This window comes from Montipora capricornis, chromosome 3 (genome assembly GCF_036669925.1).
Source record: "Montipora capricornis isolate CH-2021 chromosome 3, ASM3666992v2, whole genome shotgun sequence".
In the NCBI taxonomy this organism is placed as follows: Eukaryota; Metazoa; Cnidaria; class Anthozoa; order Scleractinia; family Acroporidae; genus Montipora; species Montipora capricornis.
The window spans coordinates 28769402-28792074 of record NC_090885.1 but is presented as its reverse complement, the minus strand read 5'-3'; the positions used below and the strand labels follow the sequence as shown (position 1 = coordinate 28792074).

Here is a 22673-nt window from a genome sequence, read left to right as displayed (position 1 = left end):
GTTACAACTTTATTAAAATGTTTTTATTAAATTAAATGTGAAGTTAACGTTGTAAAGTCTTAATTGCGTGCTAAATGGAACAAGTTGTCTTGCAGCTTTTCGTAGACTTTCTTAAACCTGATGCGAGTTTGAAAATAGAACCATTTATTTACATTTTGATAAAATCTGCATCATGATCTTCAAGTGATCAAACAGCAAGCATTTTAGAGTAAACAGTACATTGAACCAGGCCCCCTTAAAAGAGACATTAGTTAAACACAGATTTTCCAGCTTTCTTCTTACAATAATTTTAAGTTTTTTCTGTTATCATTGAAAAGTATATAAAAAAAAATAACATATTACATGCTGGTATGAATTGTTGTGAAGCAAATCTATATTCAACTGATCTTCAAAGGAGCAATGTAAATGAGAGTTTGTTGAAAATGCAAAAAGAGTTGGTCATTTAATTCCTTATGCAATTTATTTCTTTTCCTTCTGTTTAAAAACAGTAGAACAGGTCAACGAAGTAAAAAGATATCCCCTAAACTTAGGAAAATAATAATCCTGTTTAGTTTTCACAGTTACAATAATAATGAAATGCTGTGACAACTAAATTTCCCAGATCATTGCTCACTCAGGTAAAATATCTGTTAATCACTCAATGAAGAACCAATTAATTTAACTCATTTACCGGCCTAAACCGGCTGTACTTAGTATTTTACTCTGGCTAACGCCAGAGTATAAACTTTACTCTGTCTAATGCAAGATGATTTTACTCGTCAATGGGGAACCCCCCAGGAGTCAGTGGGTTAAGGTTCTCTGATTATGTCCATTAAGTTGAACATAGTTACTTATCTAAGATTTTCAAAGTACAACTCCCTTGGTTAATGTAAAGTATACATGCTTGTAAGATACGCGAGAAAAGGGTTCTGTTTTGCACAGCCATCTGTTATTCTACATTGATTGCAATAGAATAATGACTGTAAATGATCTAAGAAGGAACTACTAATATTCTTGGGGTGTTTGCAATAGTGATTCACAAGGCCTCATTTCGAATAGTTGCTCACACCACCTGACTGGTTTTGCAAACCAATGTTGTTGAGTAATGAGTAATTGATTGAAACAGGACACAAAATACAGTGAAAAGAAAAATTCCTGAAGACTTCAGTTTTATAACATTATTTACCGTAGCTTTTTGTTACAGCGTGATGACTGTGAGCAAAGAAATTTGGTTGTATTAACTGAGTTGCGTGTCATGCTTGTGTCAATTTGTCAAGCAATGTAATAGCCAATCAGGAACGCCCATTTTGGGAAATGAACCAATCATATTACGAGAAAGTTATAGACAACGCTTGCTCTTTTCTTTGTGTCATTTTGGTCACGCTCTGAAACAAAACTTTTTTTGGCATTGAATTCTGTGCTAAAACAAATCGAAAGTGGTTCAGCGTTGTCTGTACTCTTATCGACAATGATATTTGTCATCACAGTGGTCAAAATTTGTTGTGGACTTACTCGGCTGCACCTAGCGAGTCCACAACATTTTGACCACTATGATGACGAATATCGTTGTCGGTAAGAGTACAGACAACGCTGAACCACTTTCAATTTGTTAAATTGATTTTGCTTGGTTACCAACAATTCTGATTGAACATTGTATTTGTCATTATTTCATAACACCCAAAACTTTGGTTCAATTTTTTGACATCACAAATATTTTGAAAAACCAAACGAATTTCAAACTAGATCACAATTTTCTATAAATAGTGAACAACAACAAACAGGTGTCAGACCACTCTCTGAAAAGTATGGTACATGCACACAGTCTTTAGAAGATGAAGGAAGTGTAACCATGGTTACGTGGCCTGTTTTGAATGTTGCTAAAACTGAAGTCTGGATTTCTGACTTCAAAACTGAGAGATCTTTAAGTATAAAAAAGTTGCTAGGGTGTACTGTAAAATTGTATTAATGGCAACTGACAACTGAGTTTGATTCACAGGTTACAGAGATTCGGGATTATCAGGAGGCCAGGTGGGTTTTATTATGGCTTGAGTATTGTCATTTTGCCATCAGCTGTCTTTCTGACTTACATGGGTTCAGTTAGAATGGGGTCTTTATTTGAGTAGGCAGCAGGATAGTTCCACTTAAAAGTGACCCAGGTTATATACTTTGTCATATTGATATTTTGTTCCTTACCACTGCAAAAGTTTTTTTCTGCATACTCAAGTTTCCCATCATTGAAAAGACCAGTATGTAATTTGTCTTGATTTTTTGTTGTCTAAATTCTAACGGATTTGCGTTCAGTGTGATAAACTTGAGTCTTCAACGACTTAATTATTATAATTTTGGACAGAACTCCTTGAAAGGTGAAACACTGAAAATGAAAACCCTTGTATCACATCTTTCTCTTCAAAGCCCAAGGGAATGATTGACACAATATTCCCAAGTACCCTGTGTGTCATTGTGGCACTTTAAATCCAATCTACATGTTTTGGACGCAAAAAGTCTGCTTTGTTACTGTCTTTAAAACCTCTGTTTTTCTCGTCATCAGTATAGTCCATGAACTTACCATACGAAATGGTTGAGATTTACCTGTACCTATCTCAACATATTGTGTAAGCATTCGCTTGATCAAAAGATGAAACAAAAAAAAACATTCAGACTTCTTCTTCCTTATTTTGAAAATAGTTGGTGAAAAGCCATACCAATGGCCTGTTTTTGAGCATTTCAAGAAAAGTGTTGTTTAAACTTCTATCTTAATATTTGATGGAAAAGGAAGCTAGGCTATTGTTATTCCCAGGAATAGTCCAGCAGAGATTGGGTGCATTGCTTTTTTTTTGTGCAGTTGTACTGTCAATTCAACTGGATAATTAAATGCTTTCTTCCAAAAAAAATTCATCACTTCCGTCATGTCTGGAGCCTAAATTTATACTTCTGAAGGAGCAGTGGGATTTATTCAGTGTAAAATGACCTTTAGATGTTACTGATGACACAGCTTTTACAAATCATGCAAATTACTGAATTTCTTGTGTGTCTGTTGAATCTCTTTAGCCGAAGGACTCAGAGAATTTTCTTAGCCTTGTGCAAAATAACCAGAGACTGAAGGGAATAATTTGTCTGATGTGACAGACAGGAACAAAGTTATTCTGCATCCATACAGCCCTTTCTTTTCTTTTTCTCTTCCTTTGTTTTTTCTTCTTACACTTGAATGAAAACCTCTAAAAGTCATTCGTAGTTGTGTCAGAAAGCTCATTAGGAACATTGGATGATACAATTTAAAGATGATGCTCTTCAAGTACAAGGTTGTTTCTATAATTCTTGCTGCAAGATTTTGTAGATTTTAACTTTGTCCTTTACTTGTATTATTGGCCCTTCTTTACTTGGTGACTTTGGTGAAGAAAAGCACCAATTTTAATGAGATCGCATACATATTGAAAGCTTCTTTAAATAGAGGACTTTAAATGTTCATTTGATAGAAATGCACATTGGCTTTAGATTCGGCAGGTACAAAAGTGGGACCGGATCAACTCAGATAGCTCACCTTGGATTGCCGTAAAAAACGATAAGGCCTCGAGAAATTACCCTAGCCCTTATCTATAAGCTAACCGTGGTGAAATTGCTGCAAACGTTGAATAGTAGTGGCTTACAAAACCATTTTTCGTTCGATACGAGGTGAGCAATCCAAGTTGATCCGATCCTACGCTTGTACCTACCACTTAGGATTCCTTACCCAGGTATAAGGCATTGAATCCTCTCAAAGAGAACTATCCAAAGACTGAGTTGTGTTGACACTGTAGAGGTTACAGTAGTTGTATCTGCTTATATGGTTAATTTGGCATTACATTTTTTTCACTTCTAGCATTTGTGCTTTAGCAAAGATAAATCATTATGTTGATTATGATTATTCTGTTTATTTTCAGGCTGGTCTTCCTCCTCCACTGCAGAGTTCTCATGATGTTTCTTTATCAAGTCCAGACTGTAAGTTGCTAGATTATTGTTTATCCTTTGAATATGGTGCCTTTTTGCCTTTTGCCTTTACTTCAAACTATTGGTTTTTACTTCAAACTATTGGTTTGAGAAATGATCGTGCTTGATTTTAGTTGTATCTAATTTAGCTTTATGTTTATCGAATTATTGAATTTATTTATTTATTTATTTATTTGTTTTTATAAGTATTTAGTACACAGCTTCAATGTAAATAAGTGGCAACTTTTTGAATTCTGTGTATAATAAAGTTATTATTATTATTATTTATGCCTACTCAGCAAAACTTACACAAACGTCTTAGAGGAAATCTGAGAGAGCATGGCAGTTAGACTTGGGTTAAATTTTTGTCAGGCGAATAAAAGTTAAGCAACACAAATAAGAAATGAAAATCAGCCCGGATATTCTGTAACATTACTGAATGTCAGATCTAGAATTGCCATAGTCTTTAAAAGAATAAAAATCTCCAGGTAATTCATTGCCAGTTGGCAAAGTATGTAACTGTTTCAAAGTGCCTCAAAACCCTACCTGGTTTGGGATGTGTGTACACATAGCTCTTTCTTTTTAGTTAATAACTGTTGGTGGAGTTGTGAAAAGAATCAAGACTTAAAACTGTGAGATGTGTTAAGTTTTATTGAACCAGGTTTTAAAAATCCTTGAATTTTCTGAACTGTTAGAATTCCTCATTCATGCAGGGTTAAAAGGTCTATACATAGCTGTGTTGAAATAGAAAGAGGGGCAATACTAAACCACAAAACAGCAAACAGCGAAACACGGAAATAGTGAAACGAAACACTAAAACACCATGTATGACCCCACCATACATTGAATACTAACCGACAAAGGTTGGATTTGAGATGAAATATTGTTTTAGGCCTAATTAGGCCTAACATTTTACTGCTCCTAAGTCATTGAGATTAAGATAAGGATTCAGATTATGACTGAGATTAGGAGCAATAACCTTTTAGGCCTAAAACGATGTTTAATCTCAAATCCAACCTTCGTCGGTTAGTATTCAATGTATGGTGGAGTCATACATGGTGTTTCGCTGTTTAGTAATGTCCCAGAAAGAGTGCATTTCTGCTAAGTATGCACGAAGAAGTTTATTTCACTCCCTCATCTCTTTTGAACCTTTTCTGATGTTTGTCAGTTGCGAAGATTCCTGTTTTAGGAAACGTGTAGTGGAAAAAAATCTGGTTTGTTATGATTTCCCAGCCATTAGAGCATTTTTCATCAAGGAGCTGCAGATTTTGAAAGTGTGTTCGCTTAACACCTAACTGGCAAAATTTTGAGCTTTGAGTTTTATCCGAAGGCTGTTTATTTTGACTGTAAGTTTTAGATTTCATGGTCCGCCATTACTCACATTCCAAACTGACTGATTAGACATCAGAGGGTTGGATCTAGAGAAAATGACGTCATTTACTCGCTAGTAGCTTAAAATTTCAGCGTGTAAACGCAATTTATTATATATGCAAAACACGGGTTTAAAAGTCTGAAAGCCCGAAACTCCCGTGCTGCGTATTAATTCAGTAGTGTGCAGACGCATTGCATTCTTAAACTAGTGAGTCTTTGACGTCATTTTCTCTTCGATCCAGCTCTCAAGATTTTAAAGTTAGTAATGGCAGACCAATAAATGAGAAAATTCCACTTAAAATAAACAGGTGTCTTTTTAAAATCAGAACTTAAAACTTGGGTCAGTTAGTGTTTAGTTAACATAGTTTTGAAATCCAAAGAAAAAAAGGAATTGTTTTTTTGGTCGTAGTACCACTTTAAAGAGACGCAGTTGTTAAGATTTGGCTTATAATTGCACCAGGGAGAGTTCACAGAAACATTTTAAAAATCTTTGATTTTGTACATTATGACCTTTTATACATGTATATTAATTGTTCTCTAATATTTCGTGACCCAAGTAAATTCTTGTTCCAGAAGAAACTTCTTTACGACATTACTTAGGTCTTTGATAACCTGATGTCAACATTACTTTTATTCAAGATTTGTCCTAAGAACATTCTTATGGTATGGGTGTACTGTCACTGCAGCAGGCACAAAAATGTTTTCTCCAGAGTGGTTTTTAGGGTGTTGTTGGTTTTCAGTCTTTAAGGTGAAGGAAACTTTGCCCTGTAAAGCAGGGACGTACTCTGTACGTGCAAGTTTGGTAAAGAGAAAAGACCAATTACATGTACAGGGCTGACTTCTGAGAATTTCTTTTGGAACTATGTTTTTCATTATGAGTGAAAGAAATTTATGGGTTAGTGGTTTTGTTTGAATGACTATTAATTTTATGCGGTAACCTTCTTGTTATTGTTTAGCAATTCAAAGTATTTTTGAAAGGTTATTTATATTTAGTTCAGATTGAATGGTTTTCTACTGAGAAAAGATTACAAGAACTACATGGAGCATGCATACATCTGTCTTCTCTGGTTGATAGGAAAATGATTTTGGTGAATCATAACTTGCTTTAGTAAACAGTCATTAGCAGTATGAGTTGCAAGAGATCAATGATTAATTTGTTTCACTTAAAAATTTTAGTGTAATAATAGGTTTTTGACCATGAAGGTATTGTTTAATTATTTTTAGTTGCTGGTCGGTTTGCAAAGAATATCTTTTAAGGGAAGGTTGATTGAAATTCAACATAAGTGTCTAAGTTAAGTAAAATTTTCAAGCAAAAAGTTTTTTAGTATTTGTATGGCACAACTTTGTTTTAATTACCGGTAATCAAGATTTTAAAATTTTAAGGGGATAGTAATTTTAATTATTGAAATTGGTTTTTATGAACAGTGATATCATTAACTTGTGGTTATGTGGCATGAAAAGTGATGATCTGAACAAATCTGTTCTGCTTTGCAATTTATTCAATAACAATTCTCTTGAGAGCTGCAACGAGAAACGTCTTAGAGAAAATTAATTTCTTAAGATCCTTAGTATGAAAATGGACGAACAGAAATTAGGACTAAAATGGTTAAAGTAGTTTTTTTCAAAATTTCTAATTGTAAATTATTGTGTTTAAATGAAACCTTTGTCTTAAATAAGAGCGAATGATTTTTCTGGGCTTATATCTAAGTTTTGAGTGCTAGACGTTTCATGTCACATTGACTCTTTCATCCTTCATTTCTTTCCGTGGTGATACATGTAGTAAAGTTAACCATAAGATTTTGGAAATATTTACTCTGTATGAAAGAAAGTTCACATCAATCTCTGTCATCCATATTCAACTAATATGAAGATTTCTCTATTGTGAGATTGGTTAAACTTGTGTTGATCAATCTGTGCAACTTTTGGTGAACTTTGATTTGTTTACCTGACTACATGTGGCTTGTTGCCATTTTTTTTCTTTATGGTTAATTGAAAAATGCCACCATACAGAGGAGATTATTGTTTTTGGCACATGCCTGTCAGCATTGCACTGTTCTATCTCTTTCACATGTTAAGCATTGATTTTTGTCTAATAATTTTTGCAGATCACCTGAAGTCCATCATTTTAAGTCCCCAAGTCTTGAGGTCTCAAAAAGTTACCCCAAAAAATCTTGCAATTTGGGTCTCAAATAGTGAGATTTGCAAAAATGATTTAAAGCAAAGGAATCTCAATGCTAACAATGCCTAGAAGTGTCCGAACTGCCCTTTCAGCATTAATTCACACAAATTTGATGTCTTCAGAGGATCGCTCCCTTCATTCTGTACCCTGGGTGCCAGAAGTTATTATTTTTGTTTGGAGGAGGCAAATTCCACAGTGACGCCACGACCACAATGCGTAAAGCACCAAGAGGAAATTAGTAATTCAGTTTTGGTTTTTCAGAGATATGTTATTTTCAACAGGCCTCTGGAGCCAGGGTATTTGTTACACCATTTTGAACACATGAACAGAGCCTTCCCAGGGTACTTCACGCTCTAATTAGACATCAGATTGAGGTTTTTTTGGCTCGGTCCAGATTCCCAGTGACAAGAAGCAGCGCAAATACTGCATTTTATATATATATAACTTCAAGTGCGTTTCACACTGATAAATCCAGAATGGTGCTCAACAATAATGAAGCGGTCTTTTAAATAAGATTTTCCTAATCAATAACGTTTCGTAGACCAACAAACCATCGATCCACTCATCAGTCAACTAGAGCATGAATATAAAGAAGGTGCACGTGATTGAATCAACAAAATGGCTAGTCAGTTCATTTGTTGATTCGATCACCTTCTTTATATAAATCAGTGTAAAATGCGACAAAGAGACCAACTCTTGACTGTTGTGGATAAGGCCTTCCACAGGTTTAAAACTAAGAACTAAAAAGCTCTATTACAGTGGTGGTAGGTTACAAGAACAAGTTTTGACTTGTATACAAAGTAAAAATATGGTAATACTATATATATATATACATATATATATATATATATTGTGCCGTTGAACAAGAGACCAAACACGCCAATACGGAGAAACAACCATATTTAATTTGACAAGACAATTAGATCTAAAATACGAAGAAATTGCGTTGGCACTCGACCTTACAAATGTTCAAAAGAAACAGAAAATGAACGCAAATAAACTCAGAAACTAACGGAAAACTTACTTCTTGACTGTCTCCTTAATTGACGAGCACTGTAGCAAACGGTCCAGTAAAACTTTAGCGAATCACTGGTTAGCAATTACAATAACTGGTTAGCGAACATGATGAACAACTGGTTAGCTTGGTTGTTTCTGCACAACTGAAAATCTTAGATTACGTGACTTTAAATCAAACGCTCTATGTGATGAGCCTTGCGACATATAAATTCAAGTGGAGCGCACGTGCAACATTAAATGTAAACCTTAACTCATAAAAACAAAGCTGAATATTCAGTGACACACAACATATATATAGATATATCCATATATATAGATAGATACGTAGACTTGAACTAGGTCAAAAACATTTATTCGCTACTCCGAGTTTCATGCTTCTCACGAAGCAAGTCTACGTATCTATCTATTCAAAGCTCTGGTAAACCTGGTAAACCCATTGAGCACTTTTAGCTGATGATCAATTTATCACATCATTTCATTTTATGCACACACATATATGTATATATATATTATATATATATATATATATATATATATATATATATATGTACACCGGTATGTATATTTTAATTTAGGCCGTATCTGATTGAGATTGTATTTATTGTGGAAAACCATGAGATTTCTAATTTAAATCATGAGACCATGAGATGAGTCCTGAAATCATGAGAGTTGGAAAGTCTGAATTTGCTAAACACAAAAATTGTTCACAGCTCATGGTCCACCTTTTTACCAACATTGCCAATGAAAATAATCCTTGTGAAAATGCATGTTACAACTGTGAATACTGCATTTCAGAATGATTTGAATAATGACCCAATTTCTTTCCCATTTTGTCCTGGAAAGTTGCATTATAGCACATACAAAACTTACAGACTGAAAATACTGAGCCACTCAGAGTTGTTTAACTTGTCTATGTAAGACAGCAAAAGACATTTAGTATTATTATTGTTAAGAGTTCAAAACTGTACTTTCGAGATAAAGTACTTTGTAAAAGAATGAAGGGGGTAGTTTCTAAAGAAACTGTGGTGCTACGTCGGTGGCGAAGTAGTATACAAAAATTTGGTTTTATCAACAGAGTTGATAATGTAAATTGGCCACCATGCAGAGATTCTAAAAGCTGGCGTTTTGAGCGTTAGCCCTTCGTCAGAGCTAATGGAGGAATTGTGGGTTACGTCTAGTTTTTATAGTAGAGTAGCAGCTAAGCTATTGGTGGTAACATGGCAATGTGAAAAATAGGAATATGAATAGCGTTTGTTAATACCGTGAGGATTAAGGGTGCCGATTTGGAAGATGAATTATTGTTCCAGATTCTTGCGGCTTTCCGTCGCACCTAGATGTAGGGAAAGGCCACAGATAGCCATGTGTTTTTTGGAGTGGTTAGTTTTAATCTCCCTAACCACTCCAAAAAACACCAATAGCTTAGCTCCTACTCTACTGTAAAAACTAGACGTAACGCACAATTCCTCTATTCGCTCTGACGAAGGGCTAACACTTGAAATGTCAGCTTTTAGAATCTCTGTATGGTGGACAAGTTACATTATCAACTCCATTGATAAAACCAATTTTTGTATACTTTGTAAAAGGTTTGTCAAGATTTTTGGAAATGGCATGACTATTCCGGGGGTGAGGGGTAGGGTGTGGGAGGCAGGGGTTAAGAGTAAAAAAGTAAAGTAAAGTAAAGTGGTGCATTTATATAGCGCCCTTATCACTAACGTCTCAAGGGCGCTTTACAATGATCAATTTACCCCCAGCGGACTGGAAGCATATACAGGCGCAAATTGCAGCCGCTTCTAAGCAGTCCATGCATGCTGGTACTCATTTCACCGACCTCGGAAGGATGGAAAGCTGAGTGAACTTTAGCGGGAAAGAAGGTCGCCAAATATTCCAGTCTCGGCAGAACCGGGAATGGAACCCGGGACCTTAGGGTTGGAAGGCAGAGATCTTACCACTGCGCCAACCCCTCCGCTCTACCATTGCTGAAACAACTTGAACCTTTTAAAAAATGCCAACATTAGGCCTTGTCATTATCTAAAGCATAGTGTTTAGGCCTAACATTAGCATTTTTGTAAAGGTTTGGGTTGTTTCAGGTATAGTTCCCTTCATCCCCTACCCCTCGTCCCCTACTCCTCACCACCTACCCCCTAAGAATGGGTCACATGCTGAGTTTGTTGGTGCATAGTTATTTAATACCTTATTGTTTGTGATTCTGAAAACGTTGTGTTAAAGCAACCTTATTCATCTAACATCGTGAGAACTTATGTAGACAACTTACTGTAGAAGCATGCCATATACTTGTTTATCCCTAATGAACTGTTTTGCGGTACACTTCTTTATCTGTTCAACATCACCTGTTTGAATATAAAGCAAACTTTGAATCTTAATCCATGTATGTGTATTACTCACTTTCTTGTCTTATTACTTCCTTTGCCAATGTGTGCAATGATGAAATGATTGGCAAAGAGGTTTTGCTTGATTTCTTCTAATGTACAGTCTGAAGTTCTGGTCTAGTAAAGGGGTTTTATAAAATAATCCATAATGTAAAATAAAAAATTATAGTCATTTTCTCATGCAATGGTTTTTCTTGTAGTTTTTTCCAAAGGCATACAATTAGGGATAAAAGTTAACCTAATATTTTAAACTATAAGGCTTTTGAGGTCTTGTGGGAGGCTGAATCATAAATGGCAAGTGCAGTATTAGAGAGCATGAGTTCTTCATAGCAAATTAAGAGACACAAGAAAACACAGAAGAAAGCAAGCCTGAAAGCCTTGTCCAAAATGTTTTTGTTCAGTTTGAGGATTTTTAAAAGAAATAAGAATTTAGTATTAACATGCCAGAGAAGGCAGTGCAATGAAAATGACTTTATCAACCAGTGGAGTATGGGTTATGCTCATTTTAAATGCTGGGCCCTGTTTCTCGAAAGTCCTGATAACTTTTTTCGGACTCCAAAAGCCATTTATTATTAACTGCCTTCCCCTTGTTTTTATACATGTAAACAGTCTTTTAACATGTTTTGAAGATAACAAAAAGCAAAATGATAATGAAGTTTGTTGATTAAAATTTCTCCGTTCATAATACATTGACCCCTGGGAGTGAGACTTAACAGATCCGCTGTCTAACGCCAAATGATTGTACTCATAGACTGGGAGTGTCCTATGGCCTTTGAGGTGTCAGTGGGTTTTAAACAGTCAAAAACTGCGTCCCTTAGATTATTAGATTATTATTTTGTTTTGAAGGGAATTGTACCCTTCAAAAGGCATCTATTCTATAGATTTTGTAGACCATTGATGGGACAGTGATTAAATACACGTATGTGCATAGGCTTCAGAAGTGGGTGAATTTTTTGACTTCTCTCAATCTGTTTTATCAAGATTTTAATTGGTAGGTGATTGCAGTATTTAATGCACAGTTTGTCAAGGAATGCAGAAGGGCATAGGAAATGCTCAGCCTGTGAACAGACTGGCATAAATTATTGGAGAGTTGGACACTTTCAAAGAAGCCAACGTTACAGGGAAGAGGAGTAACCCAAGAAACTGGGAATGGGTAAAAAGATATTTTAATGGGCATGACATGCGAATTAATTTGATGAGGAGCCATAATAAAATACTGTGGTCAGACATTCTCTTCTGGGCAATTTAAGGCTAATACCCAAATCTTGATCGTGCCATGGTTACCCTTGACCCTTTAAGGCCTGAGGGGGCCCCCGTTAGACAAAGTAAAATTGTCTGGCGTTAGACAGAGTAAAATCTATAAGTGACCACTGAGAGTTAAAAGTGTAACTTGGTTACATGTAACCCATTGGGACAGCAAACCTTGGATCGGTTGAAAGCTAAATGCATACCTGTATATGGAGTACAGTTGTTAATCTTAAATCTTCGAGGTATGGTACCACAACCTACTCTTGGAGGATTCACTGCAAGGTAATTTTAGTGTGTTCATGGGTGAAGGGCATACTAGCTAGTGGTACATTCAGCACTTGATGAATGCTGGTCCAAATAATGCAAACAGTATTATAGAAAAAACCTATATTTTAGGAAATACCATGATTTGTTCTTGAGGATTGTAAGTGTTTAGTTGATTATGATAATTGATAATGATAATGTTAATGGGTCTGTGAGGCCTGTTGCAAAGCCAGTAGGAAGGATAAGATTTGGCATCTGTAAGAAACAGACAACTAACTAACTGAGCTTTTTTGCAAGAGGACATGAAAGAGGTACAGAAATTTCTATCTACCTGGATTTCTCCCTTGCGTGTTGTAAAGAGTGATGAATTGTTAGGATTTTCATAGAAATGAGTTGTACAAATGTGATAATCAAGGGCGACGCACTTAAACATGGCAGCACAGTTTTCAGCAAAGTTGTTTTCACATGAGGTTTTCACTAAGTCCTTTTGAGTTACCCTAGGACAGTCAACACATCATGACCACTGTGATACAATGTGGTTTGCTAATGGATTTATATAGCACATATCACATACAGTATCGTGGCAGTTTACAGTTCTCTGAGAGATAGACTACTAACATCATCATAATTATCATTCAACTTGGCATTCTAATGCCCTTTGGAATCAACGATTGTCGTTCATTCAACTAATTTATTCATGGATTCATGTTACTATGGTTCCCTCAAGAGGTTCCTTCTGCAGGTACAGGAGCACAGATTACGTAAAAGAAAAAGAAAAGAAAGACAGAAAACAAAGCAACTCCCTAGTCCGAAGTGACCAAAAATACAATGCTTTCCGGTGCATGCAGAAAGACCCCCTCAAGATTAGTGTCACCATTATAAACTAAGATATATATGGTATTTAAAAAAGCCAGTTTTCAGCGCTTAATTTTCTAACAGCTTGCTGTATAATTTATGTTGTGCAACACACAGCGCTAAACAAAGTGGAGAGAGCTACAAATGCCCAAAATCTAATTGTAAACTCAACTGATCAGAACAGTCCACAGAGCATCACAAGTCATTAACATAATTTTTTTAAACAGGATTTATGCAACATCTTTGTCATAAGATTGTTGAAAAGGAATGTTAAAGAAAATTTACACAGACAAACAAGATCTTTGCTTTTGGAAATGCCTTTGCTCTGAGTCTCAACTAAGAAGTTTTATTGGTATTATCTCAGACAACTAATTTTGCTGTGTTAAGGCTAATAATTTAGGCCTTGTGTATAAAAAGTAAACATAAATTTATTCATTGCTGCACGAAAAGCTTTTTTAGACCATGTATAAAATTGACAAAAGTCAGTTTAATAGCATAAAGAAAATAGACTAAAAGAGGTCACCAGTTGATAATTTATGAAGCACGATTTCATTTCAATTGAGGACAACTGGCCACCTCATGAGTGGTCAGAGAAGGCAAGCCAATCAATGTTGTTATTACCTGTGGGCCACACTAGTGATAGAGAGATAAATGTGGGGAGTGGGTTATGTCACTGACAGATTTTTGTTATTTTTTAGGGAGAGGAAGGAAGTACAAGTCAAGCAAAAATAACAGCTCGATCTCTGTAAGTGAAGGTCTTTCAGACTTCAAGAAATCAAACCAGAAGTTGGCTTGTTTTCATTTACAGAGGTCCCTTGGAAGATTAAATTAATTAATAAAGGTGTAAGCTGAAAAGTTCTTTTGCTTTTTGTGAGGTACATTTGAAAGAGTAAGCAGAGGTGTATTTCAAAACATACAGCGTCATTTTAATACTGTAGACATTCATTCAAGAATTTCATCTTACACAAAATGTGTTTAGCTGCATGTATCATAGATCTCTGTTCAAACGAGCTTACTACTTCATTGGTATGTTGGGGGTTATATCTGTAAATTCTCACCTGGATTTCTCACAGAAACTTGGTTAGAATACCCATTCTCCCCTGAATCTCCCCACTGAACTTAATGGCAAAAATTGGTCACCAAAATGTCACAAGCATGATCCAAACTCTTATTTGTAACACATCCCATGAGCTGCCTTTCGTGACTGATCTCCAGTGATAAAGAAAGTCTGTGAAGGTGAAACCAACTAAATCCCGAGGGAGCAGAGACCAGTATTTTGAGTTGTTACTGACATATATGTTGTGCATTTTTAAAATGGTTACACATTCATACACTGGCAAATTGAATAAACTGGGTTGAACTTGTTGCTGGAAATGTTACCAACAATTTCATATTTGTACTGCCCTGCGAGGATATATTTTAAACAACATCAATTAATTTGTTTGGCAAAGATACTCCAGACTGGCAGATCAAAGTTATAGAGAATTCATTGTCATGACTGATACTGCTGATGGATTAAAAACATGCAGCTAAGAAAATCCCATCTTCAGGACAAGCGGCATTTTTAAAATACACATTGGTTTCATTTACATAATCTGGGAGAATTGCTTGTTTTCTTTAAGGAAATCAACAGCTGTGAAGTCTGAAAAGTGTAACAGCTGTTTTAGTGTAAAGGAAATGCATCTAAATTCCTTTCCTGACTGAAGAAATTGTGGTTTCTATCACCAGGATAAAATTACAAGTGAATAGGCTTAAGTCTGCAAAATGTCACTGTCACCTTGTGTCACATGATAGCTTAATTATAACTTGAGTGAGTGTGATTGGTAAAAACCATGAGAAAGATCATTGTTTGTATGAAAGTATCACCTTTCAGTAATTAGATTACTGCCCTAATGTTACCTGCATGAGGCACTGTTAGGGAGCAGATAAAATAAGCCAGACAATACTTGGCTTGTTATATAGTGCACTGATTTTTTAAAAGGTTTTTCCATGTGGAGACATCCATATCCTCATCAAAGGCCCTTACTTCCCTATCATGCAAGGGGAAAGGTATTATTTATATCTCTGAGTACATTTGAGGCATTTCTTTTGAGTAGTGTTGTTTGAATATTGGGTTTATTTACACGGATGTCACATCACTTTGACTTCAAGATGTGTCCTCAGAGATGAAACAGAAGGTTTTAAATTCTACCTGCATCATTTCTCTCAGCCAAGATTGTGAGCCTAAGTCAGTCATAACAGGATGTAGATAAGCCCTGTGAAGATTTCAGAACTTCCAAGAGCTCTTAAAAGCGGTTTCTTGATCCCATATGCTGAGTAACTTGAAACAACTGTTACTCCACTGTGACCCCCTGTGAAAAGACAATTTACATGTGCTTTTCCTCTGCAGTTATCATTCACAATATTAAAGTAAATATATAAGAGGATAAGTTTTAGGGAGGCGCTCTGACAACTTAACTTTTAAAGTGTCTCTGTCCTAATTTGCCTCTTGATCGCGGTTATCTTTCGGCGTGGTTTGGCATCCAAAATGCATCCTTGTCATTCTTTTGACTGCTGCTAAAATTAAGCACTGTTTTTTTAATTTCAGGTCTATTCGCCTGGTGCTGATGACATCATGCATCCTGGGGATGCTCTGACTCAATCTCATTACTCTCCAAAAGGAGGAATCTATGCGGATACATACTACATGGGTAAGAAGGGATTATATCACTTGGTACCTCTTAGAACATACATCTTGTGCTTGTCTTGTGTTCTTGATGGCCATCTTGGATGAAGCTGTCTTTATAGATTCACAATGTAGCTTTTGCTTCTTTTAGTGTTTTGAACTCAATTTGAACTCTATCTTTGCTTTTCGTACTGGCTTAAAGTATTATCAACAACAGCAATATAGCAAATAAAACCTTTGCTATATAGCTCTTTGTTTTGAGATGTCTGTTGTATATTGTTAGCTATGTACAAAGTAAACCCCTTAGAGTTAAATGCTACATGTAATTTGAAGGTGATGGTGATGACCACACTAGCTGTCAAAGAAATCTCCTGCAACCATAAACAAATGAGCCAACAATTAGCCAAGAGCTAGTAAATATATTGTAGCAATAAATTCTGAACTTTTTTGAAAGAAAATCATGGATTATCCCAATTTGTTAGCTTGGAAGATCCACGTTTATTTGATAATTGCAAATTTATCGAAGGCCTGCAGTGGTTTAAATACAATCATGATTAGTTTTTCATTGTAGGCTGTTGGTATAGTGTAATGAAGGCTGTTTTATGCATTTGGCTTCTTAAAGCATTTCAGTTGTGGTTTCCAGCTGAAGCAACATTCTGTCATCAACTGTTTAAGTCTTAAGCTCTGTCATGCCATTAGTTTTGCTTGCTCGATTTATGTCCAAAATGCTCTCTTTTTGCGTTGAAGGCCTCCTTACCTGTGCACGTATTTTATTCGTGGCCAAATTTGTGTCAATGGTGTAATAATTATTATTATTAGTCAAGTGGTTTGTACTGCTGAATATTTTTGTTTCAAAAAAGGTTTTAAGTATAATGTACAATGTACTTGGTTCAGTGAGGTGTCAGTTCTGTTTGGTACAAATGCCTAGCTTTTCATTTCTGTGTTGTTGTTGTTGTAGATTAATTTTACTCACATCTGGCTTATAGATTATCATTGCACCAGATGAGAAAGATAAACATCCATACACATCTTGAGCTAAAGATGATCTAGTTGTTCTATTTTGTTTGATCTGCTTTTCAGTTTTATAAGTCATATCACTGGAATGCAAACAGCTTCATATCTGACCATATATTATTTTATTTCAAGCAAAATTTAATGCCCAGAAGCATTAATTTTCACTATAATCATGTTTGGAACCATAAACTGCATATTTGACCCAACTTCCTGTTATCATTTCAAAGAATTTTTTCTGCTGTTGTTAGAGTCTTTAACAGCTGATGCTGAGTTGTTGATCCCAGCTTTGGTGTTGTATTATATAAAGCCCCTATTTGTTTGCCCAGCAGTTAAACAACTTGAGTTTTCTTGTTTGCCATAAATTTAAAGTTTTTTGCTTCTTGCAAGATTGCACTTCTATTTGTTTTTTTGTTTTTTCATTGCAATCTTAAAAATAATGTTTGAGTGTACTGTATGCAAAGAAACTCCATGCATGGCATAAAATAAAAATGCTAACATGTGTTTTCATCATTGATTAAGTTATCCTAGTAGTGGCTTCTTAAAAAGTGATAACAATTACTTGACATGTAGTCATTGCCTACCTGCCCTTTTGAGGTGTCATGCACTTAAAATTTCTCTGAGCTGGGAGATTGACCTTAAGCTAGAGAAAGCTGATAAGTAGGGTTAGTTGTTATGGGCCAGGAATGACCAGGCTCTTAAGAGGACTTAAACACATCACTCAGTCCTTAGTTCTCTTGAAATGGGTGGTAATTCTGGCAGCTCTGCTGAATTTCCTTCTCTAAGTCATGCTGAGAACACTTCATTTTATAATGTTTAAATAATATTTTGACATAAATGCAATCATGTTGTCATCAATAGATCATGGTTCGCCTGATCCATGGGGGCACTCAGGTCAGCTTAGCACAGGATCTTACTCAGGATCGGCAGGATCATATAGCAACAGCTATACCATGCACCCCAGAGATGGAATGGTAAGTTACCCACAGCCCTATGCAATGTCATTTCAGTCTGCTTTTGCAATTTCCAGTTTTGAGGGTGGGAAGGTTTGTTTTTGTGACAAAGGGATTTTGTTTATTTTTTGTTCTAGAGCGATGTTCGTGGCATACCTGTTTCAGCCTTAGCAAAGGGCCCTGCTATTCATCAACCTAGGGTGGGCACTGTTTATGGTGTTACATGTATTTACATTGTACAGTCAACAATGGTATTGTTGCAATTCCCTATGTGGATGTGTAGCTTGCCCTTTGCTTTATAATAGATAACAAACTTGCAATCATAAAGGAATCTTGCTGGGGAATTTTTGTTCCATAACATGCATTGTCTTCAACAGGAATGTTTGCTTGCGCAAATTAGTTTTTTTGTCTCTAGTGCAATGAGATGTTTTTATCCTAGTTTTGTTCAAGGGCGTCATTTTCTACCATACAATGCATTTTCAGTGAATGGATAGACTGCGAGCAGTCCCTTCATAAATCAGTTGAGCAACCCACTTTTCTGAGGCAGTCTTGCTTTGTCACATAAATGATAAAAAGATTGCGGGAGGCTTGGGAGAGGAGAGAGAATGGACTGCACCCTTTTCTGTAAACAAGTTGTTCAGAATTTCCTGTTGCTGGTGCAAGGAAATTCGGATTGGTCCATCGACAGTGCACCACTGTCAGATTTTTTTGACGAGTTAATTACTTCTTGTCAGATTGTGCTTCGATTGTAAGTGACGAGTAGCATGGTCACCGTACCCGTTCCTGGAACATACCTTAAAATTGTGAAATTGTGTTTATTTGGATGAAAATCACAAATTTTGGCTTACTTCGCACCCAGACTCTCATATCTTTAAGTGTTGGGAAAATATTAAAGTTTGGTCTGTTTGACTGAATTTTTTATTTACCTGCTATCCCTTGTGGGCATGGTTATTCAAACAGATAGTCAATTTTGAGGTAAATAAAAAGTGAAAAGAGAAAGCTTTCACTACATGGCAGCCTTCTCAAAATATTTTTGGGGAGCAGGTCATAAGGAAAGTGGAGACGGTTTGGTGCTAAAGGCATCCAAGCAAGTGTCCAAAGGATGCAAGCTTCTGGGGGCATGCTACCCTGGGGAATTTTTTAAATTTAGACACTCACAGATGCAATTTAGTGCAATCTGTGGGATTTAAAGTGACAACATTTCACATATGGAATTGACACTTGCATGGGTCCGGAGTCTGATAAGAAATACTGGAATGTTAGTTAAATAAACATATTTATGTGCGCAACGCAACTTTACGTTCGAGCTAAAAATGTGTTGTGTCTGACATTTTCTGACTGGAAGGAGACGGTCAACCTTTCTGAGGAAGCAGCTAATTGAGCAGTCGACCGGCCGGTTTTGGGAAGGCTGTATGGAGGCTAGCATCTCCTCGTTTAGTTCTGTTGATACCCGAAACATTGGCTTTCTGCTCCACTGTACAAGTTGAGGTCAGAGCAGATGTCTCTCAATTTCCTGACCTTTTGGACTTCCCAATAACATCCATACTAGAAGGAAAGGTTACCAAGCCTTGTGAAGCTTACAGAAATCATGGCTTCTTTGCAAAGAAGATTGTGATGTTCCTAACACGCTTTTACTGGCACTCAAGACTTGGTTCAATATGTACCAGCATGTTGAAAAAACGTAGCGACTCAGTCAAAGGCTAATTATTTTCGTAATCCTGAAAGCTACAATGACGAAACTGTGGAAATAGTTAGCGGAACTTGTGAGCACCCAGAAAATGCTTGGTTAGAGCCCACTTATACCTTGGTTGGATCAGGAGCAACATTGAAAGAAGTGATCTTGAAAAATATTATGATGTGATTGCGTAACAGAAAAAGCGTAGTGATCGACTATTTTTAGGAGTGATTTCTCCGTTTGTAGTGGATCCTTAAGACTGGTTTTTCTGTATGTTAAGGAGCGCGAGGTGTGAGGATTTAGTTGAGATGGTTTTGAACCCACAGGTAGCAATTGAAGACTTGTTTCAAACAATAATTTAGTGAGAGCCAGAATTCCAGAACACAGCGTTACAGTAAGGAAACTACTGAATTTTGAATCTTTCTAATGTGTTTTGTTAAACTTGACCAGCTGAAATCTGGCTCAAATGAAAAATGAAAAATGGTTTTGAAGACTTTCAATTTGAAAAATATGTCATTGCATTTCCTATTTTTCTATCCATTTCCTTTGTTTTCTCAAGAAAAGAAAGTTGTTTACCCTTCTTACACCTTATATGCTAATCAACAAGGACAACTTAGCCAAAATATGGCTTTATTGAAGATGTTAAATTATCTTGAATAAATCAGGGAATGTTTCTAGGTCACCCCCAGTTGGGTGTGGTGATTGCTACTCATCAGTACGATATGCGGCAGGTTTAAAACACAGGTCACAGGTCATTGTTTAACCAATACAGAAAGTATCCTAAACATTAGTAATTTTTTTCGGTCGTAACTTTTGACAGATTCCCCCCTCTCTTAAGTAATAAGATTGATATCCTAAGGCAAATTGCTCTTAAAAACAAACAGCTGGAAGCGTTTAACAAGAAGTGGAAGAATTTCATCTAAAAGGTTTTTTTTTGTTTTTCACTTTCAGTTAAATTTATATATATATATATATATATATATTTTTTTTTTCATCCTCTCTTTTCGTGTTTTATCGTTAAATCGTAAGTTCAATCAGTAAACTCTATTGTGACACACTTTTGTATCTTAGTTTTACACTTTACTAGTATACTGCTTTGCTGTATGTATAGGTGTGATTACACTCTTTTTACCGGGCTTCTTTGGAGTGTCGCGCATTAAATTCAAAAGTTTTCCTTCCGAATAGTTCATTGAATTCAACATGTGCATAAATTTTCCCATGCTGTTACTGTAGTTATTTTGAGTATTTATTTACATTAGCAATAAAAAGGCAGAATTATCTGGCACTATCACTAATTAGATTAGCAGATTGGTGGTGAATCGGAATGTGTCGGTTAGAGAAAAGGGTGCAGTCCCTTCTTTCTCTCCTCTTCCCAAGCCTCCCTCTGTCTTTTTATTCGGTGGCGTGACAAAACACGACTGCCTAAGAAAAGCGGGCCGCTCGACTGATTTATGAAGGGACTGCTCGCAGTCTAGTGAATGGAAGAAGTTGAAGTTGTTATCAGGTATTTTTGTCACCATAAAGTCAGCAAGCAAATTCTGTAGCCATTCACAAAGTTTCCAGTGTGCAAGTGACATCTTATTGAAAAAGTTTGCTTACAAAGAAGATCTTTCCCAGGATTATAGTACAATCATGTAAATTATATCCAGATTAAAAACAAGAAGAGTCTAAAACTAATTCGAACCAAGTTATCCAACCAAGTTATCCAGTGATCACTTTCAACCATCAAATGTTGCAAGTTGACATTCCCACGGAAGTAGCTTCTAATGCACAAAACACTACTGCAAGGGGCTAACTGATATTGACCAGGCAGTGGTTATTTAACATTGATTGCTTCACTGCCCTTATTACTAACATTATTTTCATTAGTTCATATCCTTGTGCATAAGGGAATAACAGCTGTCTTGCTAGGTTCATTCTATTAAAATGCTAATACGTGGTTCAGTTCATTGCTTGTTGGTCCCCTTTACAATTTGATGTGCTAATTTGCTGACTTAAGCTTTGACATCTCCTGGACACAAAGTGTAGAAAAGGGATGGAGTTAAACATCCCCTAATTACACTGTAATTTGGGACATCCATGGAATGCACCTTCACAGTGTGCATTCCCATGGATGTATTTCCAACACGATTCTTAAAAGGACACTGTTAGGAAAGAAGGAATTTTGCAAAGCTCTTGTGTTCTGAAGGGGACATACTGAATGTAGATGTAGCAGTCAGGATCAAGGTTTAGCATGTTTTTCCTGTGGGAGGTGATGTTGAGGTTTAAACTTCAAACAATTGGTGATCTCAACAGAAGATAATTGTGTAGTTTTACAGACAGTGCAGTCAGTATACTCAAGACATGGCTGGGAAACGAGAGAACTTTCTGGGGGAAAGACAGCCATATCACTTAATTGGGATTTTGATATATCGAACTTAGTAATCCTTTGGTGTTGGGAGCCATGGTCATGGTAAGAGCTTTGCAAAGTTAAACAGTAGCAGTTTAAGTAAAATTTATTATCCTTATTCGTACTTTTAGGAATTACCTTCCAAGCTTGATTAATAACACATGTTTGTATATTCTATAGGGATACCACCATCTGGCCCACAGTGAGCCTATGGAGAGACTTTCAGCGCTTCCTCCAATGACTTCCTTTAGACAATCAGGAATGCATCATGGGCAGTCATCCCCTTATCTTCATTCTTCTGTGTCACCTCCCCTGAATGGAAGTGATCCAATGGGTAAAAAAGAAAATTCAAATTGTCACTAACTTGTCAGTAAAGTTGCTTCATGGTTCAGGTACAGCCATTAAGTGCACATGATTGTACTGTACTGGTTGCTATATTGTTGGGTCTGTCTTTGGTTTTAAATGTAAATTCTAATAAAATGAATACATATGGGTTGGCAATGGAAGTTTCGAGAAGGAGATAAGGAAAAATGGATACCAAGCGTGACCTATGTTTGGTATATCAATGCTTTGACTACACATTGGTGCTTTAGATGAAAATTTCCATGTTCTTGTATGTTGAAATATTTCTTAAAGGATTGTATGATTCAAAATGCAAGACTGTATAGAAATTAGTTTGAAATTTTGAAACTGGTCCATCAAAATTGCCAAATTGAT

At 36.1% G+C, this 22673-nt stretch overlaps 1 protein-coding gene and 1 long non-coding RNA gene across 7 annotated transcripts in view; one reads left to right on the top strand and one right to left on the bottom strand.

Moving 5' to 3' along the window:
- LOC138042792 (uncharacterized) overlaps positions 1–15014 on the bottom strand; it is a 21692-nt gene extending 6678 nt beyond the window's left edge. Inside the window, exons 1-3 of the long non-coding RNA XR_011131085.1 lie at positions 14322–15014; positions 12348–12419; positions 10782–10857 (exon numbers count right to left, since the gene is read on the bottom strand). This is a non-coding gene — a long non-coding RNA (uncharacterized lncRNA). The remainder of the gene's footprint in view (positions 1–10781; positions 10858–12347; positions 12420–14321) is intronic.
- Positions 1–22673, top strand: part of LOC138042790 (transcription factor 12-like) — a 39588-nt gene that overhangs the window by 2905 nt on the left and 14010 nt on the right. For 2 of the 6 annotated variants that reach the window (XM_068888795.1, XM_068888794.1), the window contains exons 5-11: positions 1976–2007; positions 3897–3954; positions 13962–14008; positions 15851–15953; positions 17801–17913; positions 18030–18092; positions 22137–22290. In XM_068888795.1, the coding sequence (XP_068744896.1) occupies positions 1976–2007; positions 3897–3954; positions 13962–14008; positions 15851–15953; positions 17801–17913; positions 18030–18092; positions 22137–22290 (570 nt within the window). Of the gene's footprint in view, positions 1–1975; positions 2008–3896; positions 3955–13961; positions 14009–15145; positions 15313–15850; positions 15954–17800; positions 17914–18029; positions 18093–22136; positions 22291–22673 lie in introns of those variants that run through there. The other 4 variants (XM_068888797.1, XM_068888796.1, XM_068888799.1 and 1 more) reach the window with 2 other exon arrangements.